This window comes from Nicotiana tabacum, chromosome 21, assembly GCF_000715075.1.
Source record: "Nicotiana tabacum cultivar K326 chromosome 21, ASM71507v2, whole genome shotgun sequence".
Lineage (NCBI taxonomy): Eukaryota > Viridiplantae > Streptophyta > Magnoliopsida > Solanales > Solanaceae > Nicotiana > Nicotiana tabacum.
In genome coordinates this window covers 71,482,571-71,507,357 of record NC_134100.1, presented here as the reverse complement: position 1 = coordinate 71,507,357, position 24,787 = coordinate 71,482,571, and the positions used below count along the sequence as shown (strand labels likewise).

At 35.4% G+C, this 24,787-nt stretch overlaps 3 protein-coding genes across 3 annotated transcripts; 1 reads left to right on the top strand and 2 right to left on the bottom strand.

Moving 5' to 3' along the window:
* Positions 1-2,249: 2,249 nt before the first annotated feature.
* On the bottom strand, positions 2,250-4,733 carry LOC142175290 (uncharacterized). The gene is made up of 5 exons (XM_075241876.1): positions 4,329-4,733; positions 3,501-3,605; positions 3,270-3,375; positions 2,607-3,181; positions 2,250-2,423 (listed from the first exon to the last, which is right to left on the bottom strand). Exons 1-5 carry the CDS (start codon positions 4,731-4,733, stop codon positions 2,250-2,252), a joined length of 1,365 nt encoding a protein of 454 aa, XP_075097977.1.
* Positions 4,734-7,604: 2,871 nt separating this feature from the next.
* Positions 7,605-14,601, top strand: LOC107784033 (cyclic nucleotide-gated ion channel 4). The gene is made up of 7 exons (XM_016605087.2): positions 7,605-8,342; positions 10,578-10,793; positions 12,320-12,633; positions 12,763-12,871; positions 12,966-13,202; positions 13,768-13,854; positions 14,024-14,601. Exons 1-7 carry the CDS (start codon positions 7,803-7,805, stop codon positions 14,537-14,539), a joined length of 2,019 nt encoding a protein of 672 aa, XP_016460573.2. The 5' UTR covers positions 7,605-7,802; the 3' UTR covers positions 14,540-14,601.
* On the bottom strand, positions 13,562-18,862 carry LOC107784034 (vesicle-associated protein 4-1). Its single transcript, XM_016605089.2, has 8 exons — positions 18,565-18,862; positions 17,961-18,031; positions 17,476-17,557; positions 17,255-17,376; positions 15,362-15,439; positions 15,159-15,278; positions 14,987-15,065; positions 13,562-13,830 (listed from the first exon to the last, which is right to left on the bottom strand). The coding sequence occupies exons 1-7, from the start codon at positions 18,692-18,694 to the stop codon at positions 15,006-15,008; spliced, it is 663 nt and encodes a 220-aa protein (XP_016460575.1). The 5' UTR covers positions 18,695-18,862; the 3' UTR covers positions 13,562-13,830; positions 14,987-15,005.
* Positions 18,863-24,787: the final 5,925 nt, after the last annotated feature.

Here is a 24,787-nt window from a genome sequence, read left to right as displayed (position 1 = left end):
CTGCTACTTGGTCTTCTGTTTTGCAGAACTTCATGTAGATAAAACCCTTTTCAACATTGTCTCTGAGAAAATGATGTTGCACATCAATGTGCTTTGTTCTCTTATGTTGAACCGGGTTCTTTGTCATGTTGAGACCACTAGTATTATCACACAGTAATGGCACGCAATCATAAAATACACCAAAGTCCTCCAGTTGTTGCTTGATCCATAGTTGTTGCGCACAGCAAGAGGCAGCTACCACATACTCTGCTTCTGTAGTTGAAAGAGCTACAGAGTTTTATTTCTTTGTACCCCCATGAAATCAAACATGATCTTAGAAAATGTGCTATGCCAGATTTACTTTTTCTATCGACTTGATAACCAGCATAATCAGCATCAGCATACCCAATTAAGTCGAAATTGTCCCTTGAAGGATAGTAAAGAATCAGGTCTTGCGTTCCTTTAAGATACCTTAGAATCCTCTTGGCAGTTTTAAGATGAGATTCCTTTGGACTAGATTGAAATCTAGCACATAATCCAACACTGAATACAATATCAGGTCTACTAGCTGTGAGATACAAGAGTGAACCAATGATGCCTTTGTACATGGTTTCGTTCACAAGAGAACTGGGTTCATCCAAGTCTAGACGGGTTGCACTGGCAATAGGAGTATCAATGGTTTTTCTGCTTTCCATCTCAAATCTCTTTAGTAGCTCTTTAATGTACTACTATTGGCTTATCATCATTCCTTTAGGGGTTTGCTTAACTTGCAACCCTAGGAAAAAATTTAATTCCCCCATCATGCTCATTTCAAACTCGCTTCCCATAAGCTCTATAAACTCCTCACACAAGGAGTCATTTATTGCACCAAAAATTATATCGTCAACATAAACCTGTACAATGAGCAGGTTCCTTCCCTGTTTCTTTAGAAATAGGGTGTTCTCAATTTTTCTTCTTGTAAAGCCATTTTCAAGAAGAAACTTGGACAACCGTTCATACCAAGCACGAGGGGCCTGCTTCAGTCCATATAATGCCTTGTCAAGTTTGAATATATACTCAGGATGCTCATGACACTCAAACCCAGGTGGTTGTTTGATGAAGACTTCTTCCTTTAAATACCGATTCAGAAATGTACTTTTGACATCCATTTGGAACAATTTGAATTCCATATGAGATGCAAAAGCAATGAGAATTCTGGTGACTTCCAAACAAGCAACTGGAGCAAAAGTTTTATCATAGTCTATCCATTCTTCTTGATTGTAGTCTTGAACTACTAACCTGGCCTTGTTCCTTGTTGTATTCCCAAATTTATCAAGCTTGTTTCTGAACACCCACCTAGTTCCTATGACAGTTCTATCTGAGGGTCGAGGGACCAGGTGCCATACGCGGTTCCTCTCAAATTAATGAAGTTCATCTTGCATAGAAGTAATCCAGTCAACATCTTTCAATGCTTCCTTGATATATTTAGGCTCGATTTGATAAAGGAAAGCTGAGAAGGAAAACGAGTTTCTTGTCTTTGATCTGATTTGAATTCCTAAATCAAGAGGAGTGATCACATTTTGGAGAGGATGTGAACTTTTGTGCTTCGAGTTAGACACCAGAATTTCATTGTGGGAAGATCCAAGTTCCTCATAATGGGATCCATTGTTGGCATCTATGGATGGGTGAGTACCACTTCTCTGCTTAGCTTTAGGAGTTTCTTGCACCGCATCAGCAACTCTATCCTCTACTTCAATTGTTGTGATGGAGGAACCAGGTTCTTCTGCATCAACTGAGGATTCTGTTATATTTTCTTCGTTGAGTTCCTTGACTTGGCTCATCAATTCTGCCTTTCCATTGCCATATCAATGACTTCTCCAGGAACCTTCAACTACTCTCTATCTTGATCAATCTTATCATGTGAATTTTTCCCACAAAGGTGGTGTGATTCATCAAAGATTACATGTATGCTTTCTTCAACACATTGAGTCCTTTTGTTGTAGACCTTGTATGCTTTGCTTTGTAAGGAATATCCAAGAAAGATTCCTTCATCACTTTTGGCATCAAATTTCCCCAAAGCTTCCTTACCATTATTAAGAACGAAGAATTTGGATCCAAGCGCTCTTAGGTGAGTTAGCTTGGGCTTCCTTCCATTCAGCAATTCATATGGAGTTTTGTTCAGGAGGGACCTAATCATGCACCTGTTCACCAAGTAGCAAGCAGTGTTGACTGCCTCTACCCAGAAGCCTTTTGCTATGCCACTGTCAATTAGCATAGTTATTGCCATGTCTTCAAGAGTCATATTTTTCCTCTCCACAATACCATTTTGTTGGGGGTGTTCTGGGAGCTAAATAATTGTGACTTATGTCATTTTCAGCACAACATTCGTCAGATTTTGCATTGTCGAACTCTATGCCATGATCAGACCTTATACTTACAACATTATGGCTCATCTTCACTTGAATCTGCTTCACAAATGCAACGAAAATTGGAAAGGTTTCATCTTTGGTTCTAAAAAATAAGGTCCATGTGAATCTGGAGTAGTCGTCAACTATGACAAGGATGTACTTCTTTCCTCCTCTACCGAACACCCTCATAGGTCCATATAGATCCATATGGAGGAGATCAAGTGGCCTTGAGGTGCTTACTCGTTTCTTGGGCTTAAAAGAGGACTTGACTTGCTTTCCTCTTACACAAGCATCACACACCTTATGACCTTTGAACCTTGACTCGAGCAGCCCACGGACCAGGTCCTTCTTGACCAACTTATTCAGCAATGAAAAGCTTTCATGTCCTAATCTTCGGTGCCACAACTCAGCATCATCATCAATGGCACTCAGACATGTAAGATCCCCATTGTGTAAGGACTCAAAATCAGTAACATAGATGTTTTTGAATTTTTTTGCCAACAGAACCACTTCACCAGTCACGAGATTTGTGACTGTGCAGGGTTTTGATAAAAATTCCACTTTGTTTCCTTTGTCGAAGATTTGAGAAACACTCAGTAGGATATATTTCAAGCCATTCACATAGTACACATTCTCAATTGAGTGAGTGAGTGTCTTCCCAATTCTTCCTACTCCCAGAATGTATCCCTTTTTGCTATTGCCAAAGGACACACTGCCTCCTTGCAGGGCTTTGAGTGAAAGAAGATCATCGATGCTTCCAGTCATATGCTTAGAACAACCACTATCCATATACCATTTTTGATTGCTTTCTTTCACTGCTCCATGCACAAGAAAATCAAGGATTAGACTTTGGAACCCAAACAAGTTTGGGTCCCTTGTAGTGAGGAAAGGGGCGAATTAAACTTTTTTTTGTCCAAGTAGGCAATACACGTTTCTTAATGGAGAAAGCAGGTTCCTTAGCAGTAGTTACCTTTTCAACAAAAACTTGGTTTTCTGTTGGGACTAAATTCTATACTTATAGTTTTTTTTAAAGTGTCCAGTGTTGCCACAGTGAGTCCAAAGCCAGTTATCAGGGACAATAACATACTTGCTATGTGGATTGTAGGGAGTCCTTTCCTTTTGAAACCCGACTACCTTCATGTTCCCACCATTGCTTGTAAACATGGAAGTGATTGTATCAGAGGACCATGTCCACTTTAGAGATTTTTCTAGGTCATTTTTAACTCTGCCTAGATCTTCCTGAAATTGTCTGTTTCTTTCAAGCTCAGCACACAGACTAGATTTTACATATTTGAGTTCATTTTCAAGCTTAATGTGTGCCTCACTTGCAACTTTCTTTCCCTTTTGGATATTCCCAAAACTGTTTCCCCTTTTTAGTTCCTCTATTATTTCTTTTAGATCCACAACAACTACCAACAGGTCATCTCTCTCATGTTCCACGTTTTAAATTTTTTTAATCAGAACATCTTTTTCTTTCTTTAGAACCTCGATGGTTTCTTTTAGGTCAACCACTACGACTACCAGATCATCTCTCTCGTGTTCTACTTCTCCTAGTTCCACAGTTAATGCATTTTTATCATTTATAAGACTATAATAAGCATCAATTAAAATATTTGCCAAAGATATAAGCTTCTTCTAAGAGAGACTTCAAATTTCTGTGAAGTGTCATGGCTTACCACATTAATGACACAAGTGATAACCTCTTAGCTTGTTGGAGCTGCCCCTTTTTGGAATGCCTTCATTCCTGTGAATCATTTTCTGAAATCGTTTCGTCAGGTAGGTCATGTCAGCATCCTCACCACCTGAGTAATTACTGTTTGCCTTGAGGACCAGGTTCTTCTCCTTTTTGGGCTCTCTTCTTTCATGGTCCTTCTTCTTGTTCATTTCATAAGTCTTCAGATTTCCAATGAGTTCATCAATGGTCAACTTTTGCAGATCCTTTGCCTTCGTGATAGTATTTACTTTGCTTTCCCAGGAACTAGGTAATACACTAAGTATTTTTCTGACAAGTTTATTCCTTGGAATGATCTCTCCTAAAGAGTGGAGCTCGTTGATGATAGAGGCGAATCGAGTGTGCATGTCCTGAATGGACTCATCATTCTTCATCCTGAAGAGTTCATACTCAGTGGTGAGCATGTTGATCTTTGACTGCTTGACTTGAGTTGTTCTTTCATGTGTTGTTTGGAGAACTTCCCAGATCTCCTTGGCAGATTGACAGGCAGAGATTTTGTTGTACTCATCTGGTCCATTACCACAGACGAGAATCTTTTTTGCTCGGAAGTTCTTCTCTATGGATTTCCAGTCAGCATCGCTGTACTCCTTCCTTGTCTTTGGAACTGTCACTGCTGGCTCGCCAACAGTTTTCATGGGGATGAAGGGTCCGTCGCAGATAACTCTGAATCTTCAGCAATAAAGTCATCCATCCTTGCCTTCCACCATCCGTAGTACTGTCCATTGAATATTGGTGGTCTGTAGGTTAATTGACCTTCTTCAAAGTTTGGTGGAGCAGTCATTTGGATCCTTTCTAGGTGTTAGCCTGATAGAAAGAACCTGCTCTCATACCAATTGATGGAAACCTAGGGTCCACCAAACTGTATAGAGAACCTAGTTCTCTATCGGTTCCCACAGAACACACACAACAAGAGATAAGTAAATGACACGACAGAGTTTTACGTGAAAAACTCCCAACTCACGGGATTAAAAATCACGACCTACACTCGTAGGATTTCAACTTCACTAACCGAGCAGCTTTAGATTACAACCTATTGTAACCTAGGAATTAAACTCTTAATCCCTCACTCACTTGTAATAACTCTATTATAAGCCTCTTTGTAATAACTCTATTACAAAGCTCACAACTCGACTAACTCTAGCCAAGACACAAACACAAAATTTCCTACACAATGCTTCTAGCTAAGCTAAGTAGGAATTATAAGTAGTTCATTCTAATACAAGTACAACACAACTAAGGACATATTGATAACACAGAACTGGAAACTGGCCCTTCATTCCGTTGTTCTTTGTTCTTAAAGTCTGGAAGTCACTTGCAAGATGGCAACACACTTGAGAGGAAACTTGATCGATTTTTCGGAGGTGCAAATGTATGTTTTTCCTTTGCTTCATGTTAATAATATCCAGGTGATGTCACTTAGACGATGCAAGCAAATATCCGGTACAAGGCATTCCCAATAAAGTGATTATTGCATTGTTTGTGCTGTTGCATGTGTGCTGAGGAATAGTTACAGCGACTTTACAGTTGTGAGGAGTTGACTGGTACAGTCAACAAGGGAACTTATGTTCATCTGTTCCCTCTATTGTTTCTTTGACTCTAGCTGTTGGAACTTGTGCCTGACTTGAGATTTGTTGTGCTTTGGCACCTTGAGGATGTGTAACAGATTCCCGATCTGATTCTTATCATAAAATTTGTTAGATCGTCAAAATATAAAAAGACACATAACTTATCGATGAAAGTAGACAAATATAGTAGAAACTCGTTGCTATTAGAGATCTCAGGAAATATTCTTTTTAACTTCATGCACCAAGATGACAAGCTGCCATATATATGGCAGCAAAAGAAGGTAGAACATATTATATATATTTATTAGAGTAATGGATAGAAAATATGGATATTGATGATGGAAGGAATAATAATGGGAAGTTAGATGATGTGTTCAAATTCGTAATGGCTCTGTATTCCTCCCAAAAGCTCCTAGGTTGTGTGTCTTTTGGAAGTGATTCCTGATAAAATAATATCTTTTTTTATTATTATCTGATATCCGGCATTCATTTGTCTGAATAATTAAGATTCGAGTCATTGCATATGACTAATTAAAAGAGAAACGTTTCTTATGATGAATTGTTTTTAATTTATTCGTGAAGGATGAACGATTTTCACCCTCCTCACCCCGTCCCAATATGATGGTAATATAACAGTAGTCCAGGAATAGGAACGTAGTATAGTTTCCTTTGTACAATTGATTGATTAACAAACAAACAAAAGGACGGAAACTGCGAAGAACCTGTGTTTTTCAAACGTATTCGTGAATAAGACTTCTCTTTTGCCTACCTCTGAAGCCCCCCCACAATCTTCCTGCCCTACTCAACTCCTCTTTGTCCCTCTTTTCCCTCCCTCCTCTCTTCTCTTTATCCTAAACTACCCTTTTTCACTTTTTCTTGTTTTCCCTATTGGATTTAAATTATGTATAATAACAATATCAGCATTTTTATACTATGAATGTAATTTGATAGGGTATAACAAGTAGTTTACCATACTTTTTTTTCTATAGTAAAGAAAGAATGGGGTAAAAAGGCGAAAAGAATGAGATTGTATTTATTCGGATTCTATATATATATATATATATATATATATATATATATATATATATATATATATATATATATATATATATATATATATATATATGTTAAAAAATACATTAAATATGTAGAAACAATTGATTTCTAACCGAGTAAATCAAATGATTTGGGGTAGAAATCGGAACTCGAACCCATAGAGTTCGAATCTTTGATTTAACTCTATCTATACTTATTAATAATTTGTTTTACAACAATTGATAATGTAAAAAAATTTCCATACTATCCTTGTATAAAAGTGCAAAATGTGCGATCACGTGTGTATGCATGTGTGTTTTTTCTTTTTTAAGTGGAGCGTAGGGAAATTAACTAGAGGACTATGTACAAGCTTGAACAATGGTCAAATCTTGCATCTCTCGCGTTACAATTAGTTGTCGAATTGTAGAAGGCAAAATTGGAGTTATTGGAAGATAATTGATGACAAGTAAAAGTTATAGGAATACATTGATGTTTTAAATGACAAGCAAAAGTTGCACAAAACCACAAAGTTTGCCTTTTCCCCGAAACGTTACATACATTAGCCTACAAAAGCTGAAGTTTTTTTGGTCCCCGATCAGAAATCGAACAGTCTTAGTTGGTAAAAAGTACTACTATTAAAAAGTGTTTTTAGGTTTTTGTTAGAATAAAAAACAGTATCTCTGAATTAGTCTTCGAGTTTTGCAAAAAATGAATGTAAAAAATTCAAACACCGATCGAGTTCGTTCATTACAATGTACGTATAGCAACAAATTCTTGGAATCTCCTTTTTACTTTTTAAATTTCATTTTGGATATTGTAGACATATTACAGCGGGGTAGTATAGGAAGTTCCTACCATTTTTGTCAGCTTTGAGCTCTCCCCATATCTACAATAATTTATGTCCTCTTCTTGTCATTGTTTCGAATTATCACTTCTCTAACATTAAGAAAAATCAGTGCATATATTCTCATATCTCCTCTCTGCCCAAAAACACAACCCCACTCCATTCTTTCACCTAATAAATCACCCTTCTCTATAGAGCCTCCATATTCCCAAACCCATAAACAAAAGAAGCATTAAAAAATCTTGAAAAAAAATTAATTAATGGCTACTCATAATCTTGAACTTGAACTATCACATAATTACAGTGACAGTAATGATGATGACGAGGATGAGGAGCAAGACATCGATGAAGAAATAGAAGTGGAGGGAAAAGAAGAAAATAATTCTAATGAGTACAACAACAATTGCGGAGTTTGTAGTGGTCGTGGTCGTGGTCGAGGAGGACTGGCAGGCTTTTTCTCCGGGAAAGTTATAGACCCGAGAGCGCCTTGGGTTCAAGAATGGAACAGAATATTCTTACTAGTATGTGCCACTGGACTTTTTGTGGATCCACTATTTTTCTATGCTCTTTCTATTAGTGAGAATTGTATTTGCCTCTTCATCGACGGGTGGTTCGCCGTCACGGTCACGGCTCTCCGGTGCATGACTGATGCCTTGCATTTATGGAACATGTGGCTACAATTCAGAATGAACAAATTACGTCCTCATGATAAGAATCCTCCACGTTCTGTGGCTTTACGATATTTGAAGGCTAAAAAAGGGTTCTTTTTTGATCTATTTGTCATCCTTCCTTTGCCGCAGGTGAGTTCAAGATGATTTATGATATGCAACTTTTTTTCTATTTTGTGGTATGATAAACATGGTGATGCATGTTTTGTATTTTAGTATGAAAATTGTAGTAAAAGAAGACAAAAGGCATGCATGTCATGGCCGTTGTTTGTTATGCATGCAGTGATAACCTTAAGCAGTTGCAGTAAGAACAAGTGATCAGGTAACCAAGTGTCTTTTCTTTCTACTCACAACAGAAAGAGGAACTCAAACAAATTTGTTTACAAGAAGAATTACATATATATATTTACGGATTTTGAGATCCCATTTAGATCAAGAGTTCAAGACTTCAATCACTTACCGTTATCATGCATAGAAGAATAATAATGACGAGTAATCTATCACGAATATTTCCGAATTTTTGTTTTTCTTCCATAGCTTCTGAATGAAGAACAGTACTACTAGACTACTAGTACTATTTTTTAGAGTCCGTTTTTAATCTTTCCTTGCCTTTTATACATTTGGAGCTTAGTTTTCCTTCTTGTTTCCCTTCTCTTTAAAGCAAGGATTTTGAGAGGAAAGATTAATTTTGTACTCCCTCCGTCTTATTATATATCGAGCTTAAGAAAAATAAAAAATTTGAGTCATAAACTAAAGAGATGTATCATACCCAAAGTACCCTTAATATTTTGTGGTCTACCCGCCATGTCAATTTCTATTAAAACATATCACTAAGATTTTAAGTTCCGGATGGTGTAAAAGATATTTACACAATCATATCACTTTGGATAATTACAAGTTAATCTTTATGATAAGTAATATAACCTATACTAATATTTTAAAATATGACAACTAATCTACTCTCTCTAGTTAGACTACATTAATATTGTAAAAAATATTTACACTATCAATGTACATAACTTAAGAAATATTTACACTATTGCAGAGTCAAAACTTTAAAAATATTTACACAGAAATTTGTCCGTCAGAAACAATAACAATAACAACAACAACAACATACCTAGTGTAGTCTCACAAGTGGGATCTGGGGAGGGTAGAGTGTGCGCAAACCTTACCCTTGCTTTTAAGAAGGTAGAGGAGTTATTTCCGGTAGACCTTCGACTCAGGAAGGAAAGGGGAAAGGCAATAACAAGCAAATCAATCTGACAATCGAAGCAAAAATACAAAAATAGCACTAGGTAATGCAATCAAAAAACTGAAACAAAAGACAACAACAAGCAGTAACAGAAGTCTAGGAATACGAAAAGACACTAAGTGGTGTATCAAAGTTACTGTTACAAACAAGGACTACACTTGGCTATCTAACCCTTTACCTTTATTCTCAATCTCCATACATTCTTATTCATGGTCATGTCATCAGTAAGATGGAGCAATGTCATATCTTGCCTACCTCTCCCCAATACTTTTTCGAGCTGCCTCTACCTCTCCGTTGGCCCTCCAATGCCAGCCTCTCACACCTCCTCACCGGAGCATCAGTGTCTCTCTTCTTCACATGTCGGAACCATGTAAGTCTTACATCCTGCATCTTGTCCTCCAAAGGGGCCACACTCACCTTGTTCCGAATAACTTTATTTCTGATTTTACCTAACGTGATATGCCCGCATATCCATTTTCTAACTGCCCGCACAGACAGAAAATGAATTTTTTAAATATGTCATTAAAAATGGAACAAGGGTCGATACTTATTAAAAGAGAAAAGGAAAACTTGACGAACATTTCTTGATTTGAGCAAATCTAAGAGATGTTTTAGGTTGATTTCATTTCACTTGGCATAAATAATTAAGCATTAGTATGAATTAATTGCATTGTTATGAGAAGGGACGCATAAGAAGACACTATTTGCTCCTTTTGTTTTCGTTTTTGAGTTTCATTATTAAATTAAGGAAAGGGAAGGGGATGCTATAGCTACATGATGATCACCCCAACTATGAAAAGAAGGAGCTGACCTCAACCCTCGCTATTCGCTCCCTTAACTTACGAAATACGAAGAAATAGGAAAAGAAAAAGAAATCGTAATTACCAAATTTCATATATATATAAACACTATTTTTAACGTATGTTGTCTTGAAAAATAATTTCCTATTGTTTTGATGGTCAAGAGATTTTGTGATAGTCATATGCGTGAGAAGATTTCTCAGTGCCTCAATTTCCATAATTTTTAGCAACATATATATGCAGTAGCTTATATGATTGTAGACTTTTGGAGGCATTAGTAATTCATTGTTGATTTTTATATATTTATTGCAGATAGTGATGTGGGTAGCGATTCCAGATCTACTGGAGAAAGGATCTATAACAACAGTGATGACAGTGTTGTTAATAATGTTTCTGTTTCAGTACCTGCCCAAAATCTATCACTCCGTTTGCCTATTGCGGCGGATGCAAGGTCTCTCCGGCTACATATTTGGCACTGTTTGGTGGGGAATTGCTCTCAACTTGATCGCCTATTTTGTCGCTTCCCACGTAAGTACATACCTATTTTCTTTTCTTTTCACCACTCCCAGGACGCAAGTATCTACTTACTTAGTATATATATTACTTTATGATTATTTATTGAAACGTTACTCTCAATATATAATCATAATTCATATGGTATTTCTCGCTTGTTGATAGATGTATTCTCACGCTAAATCGAATTAGATTAACATGTTTTAAAATTAGTTAAATAACAAGTCATATGCTGCAATATAATTTTGCTCATAATTAAATTGATAAAGAACATATATATTTTAAGACTTTGGCCAAACTTCTATAAACTAATTTCTCGGAAAGAAAAAAGTGACAAATATTTATTCTTAAAGCGTCATATCGCATCCTCCTTTAACACCAATCTGCTCGTGAAATCTCATAGGCCTTTATCAAGATAGAGGACAATCTCTTTTAGAAAAAGAATTGGACATTAAAAGAAGAGAAAGAAAGATTACTGCTTAGAGTTGAAGATAACAGGAAGTTTAGTCAGGCATGATATATGGTCTTTTTTGTGGTCCAAAATAAGTGATTTTTCCAGATTTCAAGAATGAATTAATTATTATTTTTCTATATTGCCCTTGGAGTAAATAATGTTGGTGTATGTGTTTGGGGTGTTTATGTGAAGAGATAGGAAATGTTAATATGGTCAATTTCATTGTTAATTAAGATTAAAAGGTGAATTTCTTAATTTGTATGAAAACATCCAAAAAATCACTTATTGTGGATAGGAGGGAGTAGTTATTATTTCTCGTTTCTTATATCTACATTGGGCTGGACTATATCGGATATCACTCCGCCTAACCCATTAAAAGCTTCAATTTAGTTCGATAACCGATAATTAATTGTGTAGGGAAAGTTCAAAGGTCAATATCTTTTAGCAGGTCAAAATTATTAGAGAATTTGGCATACCATATATATGTTGGAAAAGGATATCTAACCGGGCTCGATTAGTCGGTTAAAGAATCTACTTTTCTTCATTTCCAATAATTAAAAGTTAGATAGTATGCTTTCAAATGTTTATCAGACGGAATAGAATTACGTACAACGGCCATATTTCTTAAATTTCCTCATCTTGCATCCTACTAGAATTTGTATAAAAGGAAATAATGAATTCGTGCTATCAAGAGCAATCAACTGCGCATATAAGTTAACTTCAGTATTATATATTTAACCTGTTAGAATATGCTAATTACTAGTTTAGCAGCGTACAAATTAGTGTTTATCAGTAATATTTATTTTATTTATAATTTATCTCATTAGTTAGTTCATGATTGTATAAATACTTGTTAAACCATCAATATAAGCAAACTAATTAAGACTCCATTAATAGGGGTCATTTGATTATTGGTATTTACTAAAACCGGTATAATTAACTTTTATACCATAATCTTGGTATTATCTATCTCATATACATATAGGATGCTGGATTATAATCCCGGAATATCCTTGTTCTGGACCAAACGACCCCTTATTCATACGCTGAAAAGGAACTTAACTATAGTAGTATATAACATGGGCAGGCTGTGGGAGCATGTTGGTACTTGCTAGGAATCCAAAGGGCTGCGAAATGTTTGAAACAACAGTGTGAAATTACAAAAGGTTGTGGCCTCAGAATGTTGGCCTGCGAAGAGTCAATATATTATGGAACAACTACTCTGGTGAAGCACAAAAGTCGACTCATATGGGGTGAGACCAAACTTGCTAGATCGACGTGCCTATCCTCTGAAGAAAGTTTTGACTATGGAGCTTATAAATGGACTGTTCAACTTGTCACTAATGAAAATCGTCTTGAGAAAATACTCTTTCCCATTTTCTGGGGTCTCATGACTCTCAGGTATTCTTATACAATTAATCAGCTTCTTTTTCTTTAATTATCCCAAAAAATAATTTTCTAAATTTACTCGGTAAAATATAGTTGAAGTGAATTAATCCAGTATATTGTGTCTATACGGATATTTTACAGTACTTTTGGCAACCTGGAGAGCACAACAGATTGGCTAGAATTAGTATTCATAATCATCGTTCTTACTAGTGGGCTACTTCTGGTCACCATGTTGATTGGTAACATCAAGGTAATATTAATTAACTCTCCTAATTAAACACACAGGAAAATGCTATAATTAAGGGTCTTGTGTATATATATGTTGGTACATGAAATATGTGCAGGTTTTCTTGCATGCAACGACATCAAAGAAACAGGCAATGCAACTTAAGATGAGAAATGTAGAGTGGTGGATGAGGAGAAGAAGATTGCCACAGAATTACAAGCAAAGAGTGAGAAACTATGAACGGCAAAGATATGCAGCAACGCGTGGAGTTGATGAATGCGAAATGATACATAACCTTCCTGAGGGTCTTAGAAGGGACATCAAATACCATCTTTGTTTGGACTTGGTCAGACAGGTAAACTTCTCATTGCTTTAATTCGGAGTACAATGTATATGGACAGTATTAAACAAATAGGAGAATTCTGTCAAATAGAATAGTAATGAGGTAGATTAGGCCATTCTTACGCCTTGCGATTTGACTTTCCGACTATTTTAATCATATATGAAATTGATAAACGGACTATCATCCCAGCAATCATTAGGTTAGACGGTTAAGTTGTCTCCTTGTAGGTCACGAGTTCGAGTCGTGAAATTAGCAACTAATACTTGTATCAGGGTAGATTGCCTATATGGCTATATCACACTCCTTTGCAAACGCGAAATGCTTTATGCACCGAACTATACTTTTTTTAATTATATGAATCACTAGATAGATCTTTTAAAATCTTAATGATATATTGTGTAAAAAAGTTCGTCTCATAAATGCATAAACTTGAATTGTATAAAAGTTTATAGTAAAAGTAACATTTACTTGCAAGAATTGATTGGTGAGTGTATTTTTCGGATAACACGATAGACCTATTTTGGGCCATATCGGTCCATAAATGTTGCCCAAACTAACTTTTCTGCACATACTTCAGGTTCCTCTATTTCAGCATATGGATAATTTGGTCCTGGAGAACATATGTGATCGCGTGAAATCCCTGATTTTTACAAAAGGAGAAACAGTAAGTCCAAATGTCATGTAAAATTTAGACATTTGTATTAGGCAATACATACACTATAAAGAACGGGACTAGGAGTTGAAATATGTCTCATACCCACTACTACTTATGCATTACTCTATATAAAATCTCCATAATCTCCCCGTCTAAGATATATTTGCTTTTCTGATAGATAACTAGAGAGGGCGATCCAGTTCAGAGAATGTTATTCATAGTGAGAGGCCATCTCCAAAGTAGTCAAGTACTTCGAGACGGTGTAAAAAGTTGCTGCATGTTAGGTCCCGGAAACTTCAGCGGCGACGAACTTCTTTCATGGTGCCTCCGACGACCCTTCGTGGAGCGACTGCCGCCATCCTCATCATCATTAGTGACTCTTGAAACCACTGAAGCCTTTGGTCTTGAAGCTGACGATGTAAAGTATGTAACACAACATTTTCGGTACACATTTGTGGACGAAAAAGTCAAGAGAAGTGCTAGATATTATTCTCCAGGATGGAGAACTTGGGCAGCAGTTGCTATTCAATTGGCTTGGAGGAGATATAAACACAGGTTGACACTCACCTCGTTGTCGTTTATTAGACCAAGAAGACCATTATCTCGATGTTCTTCACTAACGGAGGACAGACTCAAGCTTTATACGGCTTTGCTTACTTCGCCAAAGCCTAATCAGGATGATTTTGATTTTTAAAAACAACAAAAGATTTACTTGTGGAACATATGTGTGGTAATATAGTTTGAATGTTCTTGTTACATCCCCCTCCCACTTAACTTCCTTCAATTGTCCCAACCTTACACTCTCAACAGTTCCTAAGCAGCTAAAATTGATGAGGATTTACTCACCTCGTGAAGTTACAACAAACCCAGTAATTTCACACGAGTGAGTATGGGGAGGGTAAGATGTACGCAGACTTACCCCTACCCTGAAAGGACAGAGAGGCCATGAAGTTATAATTTACTTGTTATATTTTCTTCTCGAAAAAATCAAAGAACCACTAAGGTAACACTCCAGCCATTTTTCTACTTTTACATGAAGAACTACATTGCCCTTCTCCAACATCCTTCCAAAGAAAGTCAAGTATATATAAAAGGTGTGGATCTGATTTTACATTACTATTCTGGCAAAAGATGAACTTACATAAAAACCCTTTACTGCTTTACACTGAATCCACTGCCTCAACCTGTTGCCGGGCAAGATACCTCTCCCTCCGCTCCTTCTGTAAGCATAGTGAGCAAAAACACATTGTTAGAGGAATGAAGTAGGCCAGGAATTAGAATGATGTCTTTACACAAACATCAGATATGCTTACCCATTCATCTACTATTAAACCTTCTCCCACAACTTTCGGACCTGTGTCAACTGGAGGTTTCTTGTCAGCTTCTGCTGCAGCCTCAGCTTGGGCCAACTGACGTTTTAGTTTATCCAGTGCCTTCAATCATTCAAATTACTTTGGTTGGAGATTGGACATTTGCACAATGTACAACAACAAAATATAATATGTCTAACTCTTACTGGAGAAGGGCGTTCAGGGTCCAAAAACACCACCCTTAGAGTACGCTCAACAGTAACTTGATCCTTTTGTTCATCGAACTGCATAAAACAACCAATGGGGGTTACACCACTAAAGCTCATTTTGCTCATCAAACTGCATAAAATAACCAATGAAAGTTATACCACTAAAGCTACAGTAGTACTGTGATACAGAGCAGATATTTGATATACCGGCAACCAAAAGCACACACCCCGTATATAATTTTGATACAGAACAGATATTAGATATAAGGGCAACCAAAGCACAGACCCTCACCTATGTTTTACCTCTTACACTGTAAAGTTTCTCCCAGGAATAGCACCCAGGTCAAATATAAGAGTCATACGGTTGAACCAAGACTATTATCCTAGGAGTATTGAGTGATGATAAAAGGAAAAAAAATATCGTAGATATGCAGAATGATAAAAGTTATGGCTGAACAAATTGGAAAGAAATGGATTATGTATGAAATTATTATCCTTCTCACTTTTAGGAAATTGAAGAGCAGGGGCGGATTTAGAGGGGCGGAAGGGGGTTCGCCCGAACCCCCTTTGCCGGAAAATTACACTGTGCATATAAGGTAAAATTTATTTTGTATCTCTATATATTATATTTTGAATCCCCTTGACACAACCCAAAAGCATAGCTTAGTGGTCAAGGGGTTCAAAACTTTTGTAAGGTCATTAGTTAAATTCCCACGGGTCACAATCTCTTTTATTTTGAACCCCCTTGGCGTTAATCCTGCCTCCGCCACTGTTGAAGAGGTGGAAATTTTACACTTTGGAGTTGCATGCAAAAGCAACTATACATCATTAAGTTTTAGAAGTTTCTAATCTCAACAATCAGCACTCTGTTTATCACAAAAGCCAGTGTTAAGATTTTAGCTGATTAAACTTTTGAGATTAGCCCAAAAAAAAAAAATAGATTACAAAGAAATTTATCATAAAGAGAAACTTCACAACAAGCATATCTGTCAGAAGTTTTGTCATCGTAGACATAGTCAATAATCGTTTTTCTGGGGCAAAGAACAACACGAGAATGTAGAGAGCAGAGAGGGAAATGTCCTGATTTAGATTAAGATTATAAACATATCTCTATGAGATTTCATCAATGCATTTTCTTTTCTGGAAATGAGTCGATACGGACATAGCACCCTTTCAGCCGTCACCCACAGAAAAGAACCTCTGCAGCAGTCAACGTTTTTCTAGAACCCCAACCAAGTGGAGCAACTCCTACATAAGTGAAGGGAAAAGAAGAAGCAATCACGCCATGCGAATTTAGCCAGCACCAATTATATTAGATTTAGATCCTCTGTGAAACGGATTTGTCTCGGAACAAAAGGGCATCAAATCCAGAGCTTGTACCCTCATTTAACAAATTACTAATATGTTTAATTGTAGATGGAAAGAAACGAAGATCTAATAAGATGTCAATATGGCCCAGCAACCAGTAGAATATTCAGTCATTAAACTTGACAGAACTCTCTTACTGAAGACTGCGCGAGCTATTTGTCTTAGTCATTGTTACTAAAATATATTTGAGCAAATTGGATTGGGTTCCATCCAAAGAAGATGCATGGAATAGAAAGACAAACAAGAAACTTAATGACTCTCAATACGAAGTACATTTAAGTCCACGATATAAACAATCCATCTAGAAATTTTCATAAATTCAAGATTGAAAATTTGCATTGCATGGATACTAATAAACAGGATTCTGTCAGTGACAAGTTCAATGTGTAACATGCGCCGAGAACAAAGTACACAAGCATATTTGCCAATGAATAGGGATGACACCGAATCATTTTTCTGGTCATGGAATGCAATATAAAGAAATTTGCCATTTTTCAACACCTAGTAATTTGATTAACTTACCAACTCAGGTACATAATCAGTTCCTTCTTTCACCTTCAAACTCACGATCTTGAACTTTACCTTGGTCTTTTGATCTACTATAGGCTTCTCATTGTTCTCAGGGAGCTCAATAAACTTGAAGACTGTCAACCAGATATATAATAGAAAATAAATGGAGGATGTACACTGAAAACAAATGAGATATAAAATTAATTGAAATAAAACTGAGGAAAAGTGAATACCAGTGGCAATCAGGATTTCACCAGGTGTAAGAATACCTCCAGGAGGTCGCATGTAGCAGCTTTTTGGTGCAGTAGTTTGAAACTAAAACATTCAAAAGGAACAACAAATTTAACTTAAAATTCGAAAGGAAGTGGAAACTTAGACTGCTGCTTATATTGTGTCATCCATATCAATTAATGATTTATGATGAAGATAACAATACAATATCTTTGAATCGAATTTTGCAAGATACATCACCAATTTTAGAACTTAAGAAAAGAAGTTATAAATCACTAAGCTTCCACGCGAAAAAATGGATCCAGAAAAGGTGAAGTCATTACAAAACAATGACACCTCATATTCAATGTCCGTTTTAACTAAATGTATAAACTTTAAAACTGCATTTGTTATGAATGCCAAAAGCTTCAAAGGTTGCAAGGATATATAGATGAAAAAAATCAACTAGCACAAAAGCGCTGAACAAAAATGGGGATTAGTAGTTTACCTTGAATGCAACATAAGATTTGCTTGTGTTCTTCATCCTTACAGCACTCTTCGCCTGCTTTCCGGGTTCATCTTCAGAACACAAAACCAAAAACAGGAACCAATATTCTCTGTCATTGTCAACATTACATAGCTAAACCAAAATTCTTTTTCCAGTGTTTGATTACCTTAAATTGTGGAAATACTTCTCCTAAAAAATTACTTTAACTAAATACCATTATCTTCCTTTCACGTATGGGCACGAAACCGTTTTGCTTTACAAATATCACAACTCTTACTACATATCACATGATACTATCATATACTTTCCTTCATCCCATTTTGTGTGATACTATTTTCTATTTAGTATATTCCTAAAGAATGGTACATATTTATATTCAGAAATAATTAAGGTTTAAACTTTTAATTACCGTTAATTAAATGATGTATAGGGATACAAATTTCTATGACTTGCCGCAAGTTTCAAAAGTTTTTTTTATTCACGTCTAATGAAACAACTTCACATAAATTGAAACAGAGGTAGTATCATCTCTTCATATAAAACGACCTAAAAATGGAATAACGAGAAGAAGTAGTAAACATGTAAGTAAATAAAGTCTACTCACAAGGAAAGTAGAGTTTGCTAGCAGGATCAAGACGGAGCCTACGCCTAAGCCAAGCCGGAAATATTGATTTAGTGAAGGGGCAGAGCCACCCGTCGGAGGGTTGTTGCTTATGGCGGTCGGCGGTAGCCATGGCCGGAGCGTAGTGGATTTCTGATGATAATATTACAATTTCAGACCATAAAAATTAGGGGAATTAATGTCGTCGTTTATGTGGGAGCTTTAGGTTGGTTGTAGAAGACTTTTAAGGTCAGAAACAGTGGTATTATATCAGTAGTAATAAAAGAACGGAAAAAATCCTTTGTTCACTTTTCTTCCAAATGAGATCTGAAGGAAACCTCCCAGCAAAATCCAAAATTTGTGGGGCCAATTTTACAAAGACATGGATTTAAAGAATTTAACTAATTTAATATTACAATTTTTAAAAGTGTTAAAGTATTTCTTGTACAAATCTTAAATTCACATTTAGTTTTAAAAAAAAGATTTTTAAAATTTATTATCTAAGATATGTTATAGGAGTAACATTTATGTGGCTATAAAATTTTTGAAATGTCATAACATTTGTGTGATTATAAAACTTTATAAATATATAATTTTAAATACTAAAAAATATCAATAAATATTTAAAAAAAGGATCATAAATACCTATTATTTACTATGCAAAAAGAATTATTTATGTCTTCTATTATACTTTCAATCCAATATTATACCTGACGTTATAGAATTGATGCAAAAAACACCTCTCCTCTACGAATATCATCCCATGTGGCCTAATATTTTACTGGCCAAAAGTTTTATCAGTCGTTGAAATTCTCTAGGTATACTAATTAAGGTTTACTAATTATTTGGTTGGCAGATCTCTTTACATATGCTATCCGGAAATACGAGGATTTCGATAATTATTCGTTCGCTAAATGAGTGTCGTAATAGGTAATATATATAGTATAGGCTGTGCCAATTTTGATCTCAACAATCTGACTTTTGGTCTAGTTATGAGTATTCCACATTGTACCCAAGCTCTAAAGTTAGGTGATTGGTTGTAAGTGGAAGTTTGTATTTTCCATCTTTCCACTTTTAGTTTCTCAATAGAGATAATGAGAGATTAATTAGGATAATAATTAATGGAGAAACTAAAAGGCAACAACATTCAGTTGATTTATCGTGATCATCATCAATATATACAGATAATGGGGAACTGAGATCGACATTACGAATTAGGCCCCCAACAGCTCAAGTACATGACATTTCTCAAAGACTCTTCAGATTGTTTCAATTTCTGCTCCCTCATCATTTTATTTGACACAAGTTTCGAAGATTGTCCACCAGAGAGTCTCTTAACTTGACGAGAATAAGGCCTCATGAGATTAGCCTTGGCATGTTGATGTAGCAACCTCATTGTATAATTCCATCTTGCAAAACCTTGATCTTTTAATGCCTCCACTGCTCCAATGCTTGTTGCCACTATCCAAGCTCTTCTTGACGAACTCATTTTGCTGCTGCTGCTTCTTGAATCTTGAAAAAGTTTCGTGTCTGATTTCTAAGTCGCTTGTGATTTTGGATGAAAATGAAGTGTTAGTGGCACTTTCTTATATAGGAGAATGAAAAGGAAAGCCGTAGGAAATTGTAATATGGGAAAAAGGCGGTTAGAGGCACCTGTCCCCTGGTTTTCAATTTTCAATGACCAGTGGGGGGTATGTACATTGAACGTGCTAAGAGAAAATGTTAAAGAATGGGCGGCGGCAAATTGTATATCTTTGTCCTCAACTCTCTTTCTTTGTTTAAGCCTTTAAGGACAGGACTGGGGGAGCAAGGGCGCACATGGTTTTCTCTTTGTCAATAGGCCTGGGGATGGATTCTTATCCTAAGAATATTAAAGGGAAAAAAAACAAAGAATAATCATATTTCAATTAAAAAAAAAACAGTCTGATGTGCTAAGTTCCTGTTATGTGCGGGGTTCGAGAAAAAGTCGGATCACAAGGGTCTATTGTGCGCAGTCTTACCCTACATTTTTACAAGAGACTATTTTCACGGCTCGAACCCGTGATCTTCTGGTCACATGGCAACAACTTTACTACTTACGCCAAGGCTCCCCTCCAATAATCATATTCCAATATCCATACTAATTTGTTTAGGATTTGTTTTTCCTTCTTATCCTGTTTCAAAAATGTTTACGTATTTTATATGTAAAAATTAATTAAACTTTAATTCTCGTTTTTTCATTGGAAAAAATTGTTATAGATTTTATTGAATACAAAATAGAGTATATTTTTTTTTGGTAATTATGCATTTTATTTATCAGGGAAAAAAGATATACAAACAAAACAAAATTCAAAAAGAGAAAGCTGAACAATCTCAGCTTCCTATAGCTTCCAGCACCTACCTCTCCCTCCACCCCCTATTTACAGCTTTACATTAATATCCTTAGGGGTAAAAATTCAAGAGTTTCAAATGTCTACATGTAAGCATAAACTTTAATGCATACCATAATCTTAAATATAATAATCTTACATATAATCATTATAGAAAACATACCTGAAGCGGAAGTGTTAATTGAAATTGGTTTCTCGCCCCTTGCCATAACTTTACGTTATCGCCGCCTTTAGTGATGGGAAAGAAGAATAGAATAGGTGGTAACCTTAATGGGTAGGGAGAGGACCAATTTATAGAGTAATTGACTTAATCTGGTACGTCCATCAAGTAACCGATCGAACAGATGAGATTTGCTCAGTAATTAAATATTAATTACTGGCCTTAAACCTATTGGGCCACCCATATACGTAGGAAAATCTTACATTCTCCCACTTGGCCCAATAATCACATAACATTAATATTTAATCATATAAACATTAGTTGCGCATAAACAAATCTCTTCTATAATGTCCATCATAAATACCATAATACGATAAACTACTAAATGTGAGTTATGGAGGTTATATATAATTTGTCTACATACTCCCTTCCATATACTACAATATTAGTAATTCATCGTACCAGGTCCATAAACTATAAAATATTATTATCCACAATAATGTCTGATTGAGACTTATCCTGTAATATTTCAAAACAATAATGTGTACACCATTATGAGAAACGAAAAATTGTTAATGTATATCATAAACACATAAATGAGCTCACAGTGTCAAAACATCATAAATACATCAATCATAAATACAGCCAAGGCTCATTCTATGTACATGTTCTTTAAATATCTTTGGTTGTAAACCTTTCGTTAACAGATCTACAATTATGAGATCAGTTCTAATATGCTCAAGTGACATTCTTTGTTTCTGAACTTCCTCCTTGACGGTAAAGTACTTTAATTCCATATGTTTGGCACATATGGAGTACTTATCGTTCTTGGAGAAGAATATTGTTGCACAATTATCACAATAAATTTTCAGCGGCTTGGTAATGGTGTCGACAACCCCAAGTCTTGAAATAAAGTTTCGTAGCCATAATGCATGAATAATGGCTTCAAAACATGCCACAAATTCTGTTTCCATCGTGGATGTAGCAATGGCAGACTGTTTGGCACTCTTCCATGGTATTGCTCATTCGGCTAATTGGAACAAATAACCAAACGTGGACTTTCTAGTATCAATACATCCAGCGAAATCTGAATCCGAGTATCCAACAACTTCTAAATTCTTGGATCTCATGTACATGAGCATGTAATCCTTCGTTCCTTTCAGGTACCTCAAGACTTTCTTTGCATCTTTCCAGTGATCAATTCCTGGGTTACTCTGATATCTTCCTAGCATTTCGACCGCGAAACTAATATCCGGTCTTGTGCAAGTCTGAGTATACATTAGACTACAAACAATAGAATAGTAAGGAATTTATTCCATTTATTTTCGTTCTACATTATTCTTAGGGCATTGCATGAGACTAAATTTGCCCCCTTTTTGAATTGGAACAATTCCTACTGAATAATTGTTCAAATTAAATCTCTCTAGAACTCTTTCAATATAGCCTTTATGAGATAATCCCAATAATCCTTATGATATATCATGAAATATTTCTATTCCTATCACATAGGATGCCTCACCCATATCTTTCATTTCAAAATTCTTCGAGAGAAAATCTTTAGTCTCATGTAATGTGCCTAAATCATTAGCAGCAAGTAGAATATCGTCAACATATAGGACCAAAAATATAAACTTGCTCCCATTGATCTTTTGGTATATACACTGATCAACGGTATTTTCTACAAATTCAAAAAAAATTATGGTATCATTAAACTTTATATACCATTGTCGTGAGTCTTGTTTGAGTCCATATATTGACTTCTTCAGTTTATACACCATTTGACCTTTTTCCTTTAGTTTCGATACCCTCTGGTTGATCCATATAAACTTCCTCCCCGAGGTCTCCATTAATAAAGGTAGTTTTCACATCCATTTGGTGTAACTCTAAATCATAATGAGCCACCAAAGCCATAATAATTCTTAACGAGCCTTTCTTTGAGACCGGTGAAAAAGTTTCTTTATAATCAATGCCTCCTTTCTGAGTATAACCCTTGCCAACAAGTCTGGCTTTATATCATTCAATATTGCCATTTGAATCGCGTTTGGTCTTAAAGACCCATCTACACCCGATTCTTTTAGAACTTTCTGGCAATTCAACGAGATCCCAGACGTCATTGCATTCAATGTATTTTAACTCTTCATTCATGACATCAATCCATTTGTCAGACTCATTACTTTCTATGGCTTGTGAATATGAAATCGGATTTTTATTAAGACCAATGTCAAAATCTGACTCTTGCAAATAAACCACGTAATCATCTGAAATAGTCGATTTTCTAACTCTTTGAGATTTTCTTAATGGCATTTCTTGTGGTTCATTTGTGTCAGATATTTGTGAGTTAGTTTCTTCATGAAGTGTTTTATCCAAATGTTGCTATGTGTTGTCAAAGTGTTCTGCAACAACTGGAAGAATATTTGGTATTTGTGTGAAATACTACAACAAATTTGATTATTAGTGACGAATTATTTTGTCACTTAAACATCATATTTCGTCACAAAAGGACTTTTGTGACGAAAAACAAATTGTCAATAGTTCGTCCCTGTGAGAGGGTCACTAAAAGTATACAAAGACAACTTAGTGTTTCGTCACTAAATAAAACTATATTAACAACAATTTTTTTCCGTCCCCAGATGAATAGTTTTAGTGACAAGCTTGTTTGTCAGAAAAAGTAAAATAAAAATTGTAGCTGTTTGTCAGTTTTTGTCACTAAAAAAATTATTAACACCGACAAAATAATTTTGTCACTAACTATTTAGCTTAATTAGTGACGAAGTCAATTATCTCTAAAATTGTGCACATTTCGTAGTTGTACATGAGTGATTTTGTCACTAAAAATCATCTTTTACATACGAATAAATATTTTGTCCCTAAATGTATGAATTAGTGACAAATTTTCTTTTGTAAAAATGGTTTATAATTTTGTAGTTAAAACTTAATTTCGTCTACAAATTTTATTTTTGCCGACCAAATAAAATTATCACTATAATTTTTTATGATTAGTGACAATTGCACTTGTCATAAAATACAACTTTAAGTTGTGCTCGATAAAAGCAATTCTCAGACAAATATTATTTTTGGCACTAGATACATTCAATTTGTGACGAACTAATATAAACATGATTGTCTTGGAAGGCATAATATTATTGTTGCTGAAAAATAAGGTTTTACGGGTATAACATTTTGTCAATACTTACAAAATTTGATGTCATTTAAATTCGTAGTAGTTCTATTTATAATTAATATACCCAGTTTTCCATTAATTGATAATTGATCATTTTACAAAGTGGAAATAACATAATAAAACATGAAAGGTAACAATAAAAAAATTCATCCATGATCATATAATTCTAAACAATTAATATTATATTTGAGATAATATCTCATTACAAAATCCATAAATTAAAATACATAAATAAAGTAAAATCTATCCAAATGAAAGTCTAATCGGATTACAAGAATAATTATAATTGTAACGATCCGACTTGTCGTTTTAAGAATTTACGCCCCATTCAGTGACTTAAGGTCCCGAGCAACTTCGTAATATGTAGTATGACTTGCTTGTACGGCCGAGTTTGATTTTCGGAAGATTTGGAATTTAATTGACAGAACAACTTTTATTTTTGAAACTTAAATGAAAAGAGTTGACCGGAGTTTGAATTTTGAGCAAATGACTCTAGAATAGAATTTTGATGATTCC

Excerpts from the sequence above, each read along its gene's own strand:
- LOC107784034 (XM_016605089.2), bottom strand. The coding sequence starts at position 18,694 with ATGGCTACCGCCGACCGCCATAAGCAACAACCCTCCGACGGGTGGCTC. Across the intron at positions 18,032-18,564 it reads TAGCAAACTCTACTTTCCTT|ATGAACCCGGAAAGCAGGCG; the intron begins GTGAGTAGACTT and ends TGTGTTCTGAAG. Across the intron at positions 15,066-15,158 it reads GTTTAATAGTAGATGAATGG|AAGGAGCGGAGGGAGAGGTA; the intron begins GTAAGCATATCT and ends CTATGCTTACAG.
- LOC107784033 (XM_016605087.2), top strand. The coding sequence starts at position 7,803 with ATGGCTACTCATAATCTTGAACTTGAACTATCACATAATTACAGTGAC. Across the intron at positions 8,343-10,577 it reads TCATCCTTCCTTTGCCGCAG|ATAGTGATGTGGGTAGCGAT; the intron begins GTGAGTTCAAGA and ends TATTTATTGCAG. Across the intron at positions 13,203-13,767 it reads GTTTGGACTTGGTCAGACAG|GTTCCTCTATTTCAGCATAT; the intron begins GTAAACTTCTCA and ends CACATACTTCAG.
- LOC142175290 (XM_075241876.1), bottom strand. The coding sequence starts at position 4,733 with ATGAAAACTGTTGGCGAGCCAGCAGTGACAGTTCCAAAGACAAGGAAG. Across the intron at positions 3,376-3,500 it reads GCAATGGTGGGAACATGAAG|AATTTAGTCCCAACAGAAAA; the intron begins GTAGTCGGGTTT and ends CTATAAGTATAG. Across the intron at positions 3,182-3,269 it reads GCCTACTTGGACAAAAAAAA|TGAAAGAAAGCAATCAAAAA; the intron begins GTTTAATTCGCC and ends TGCATGGAGCAG.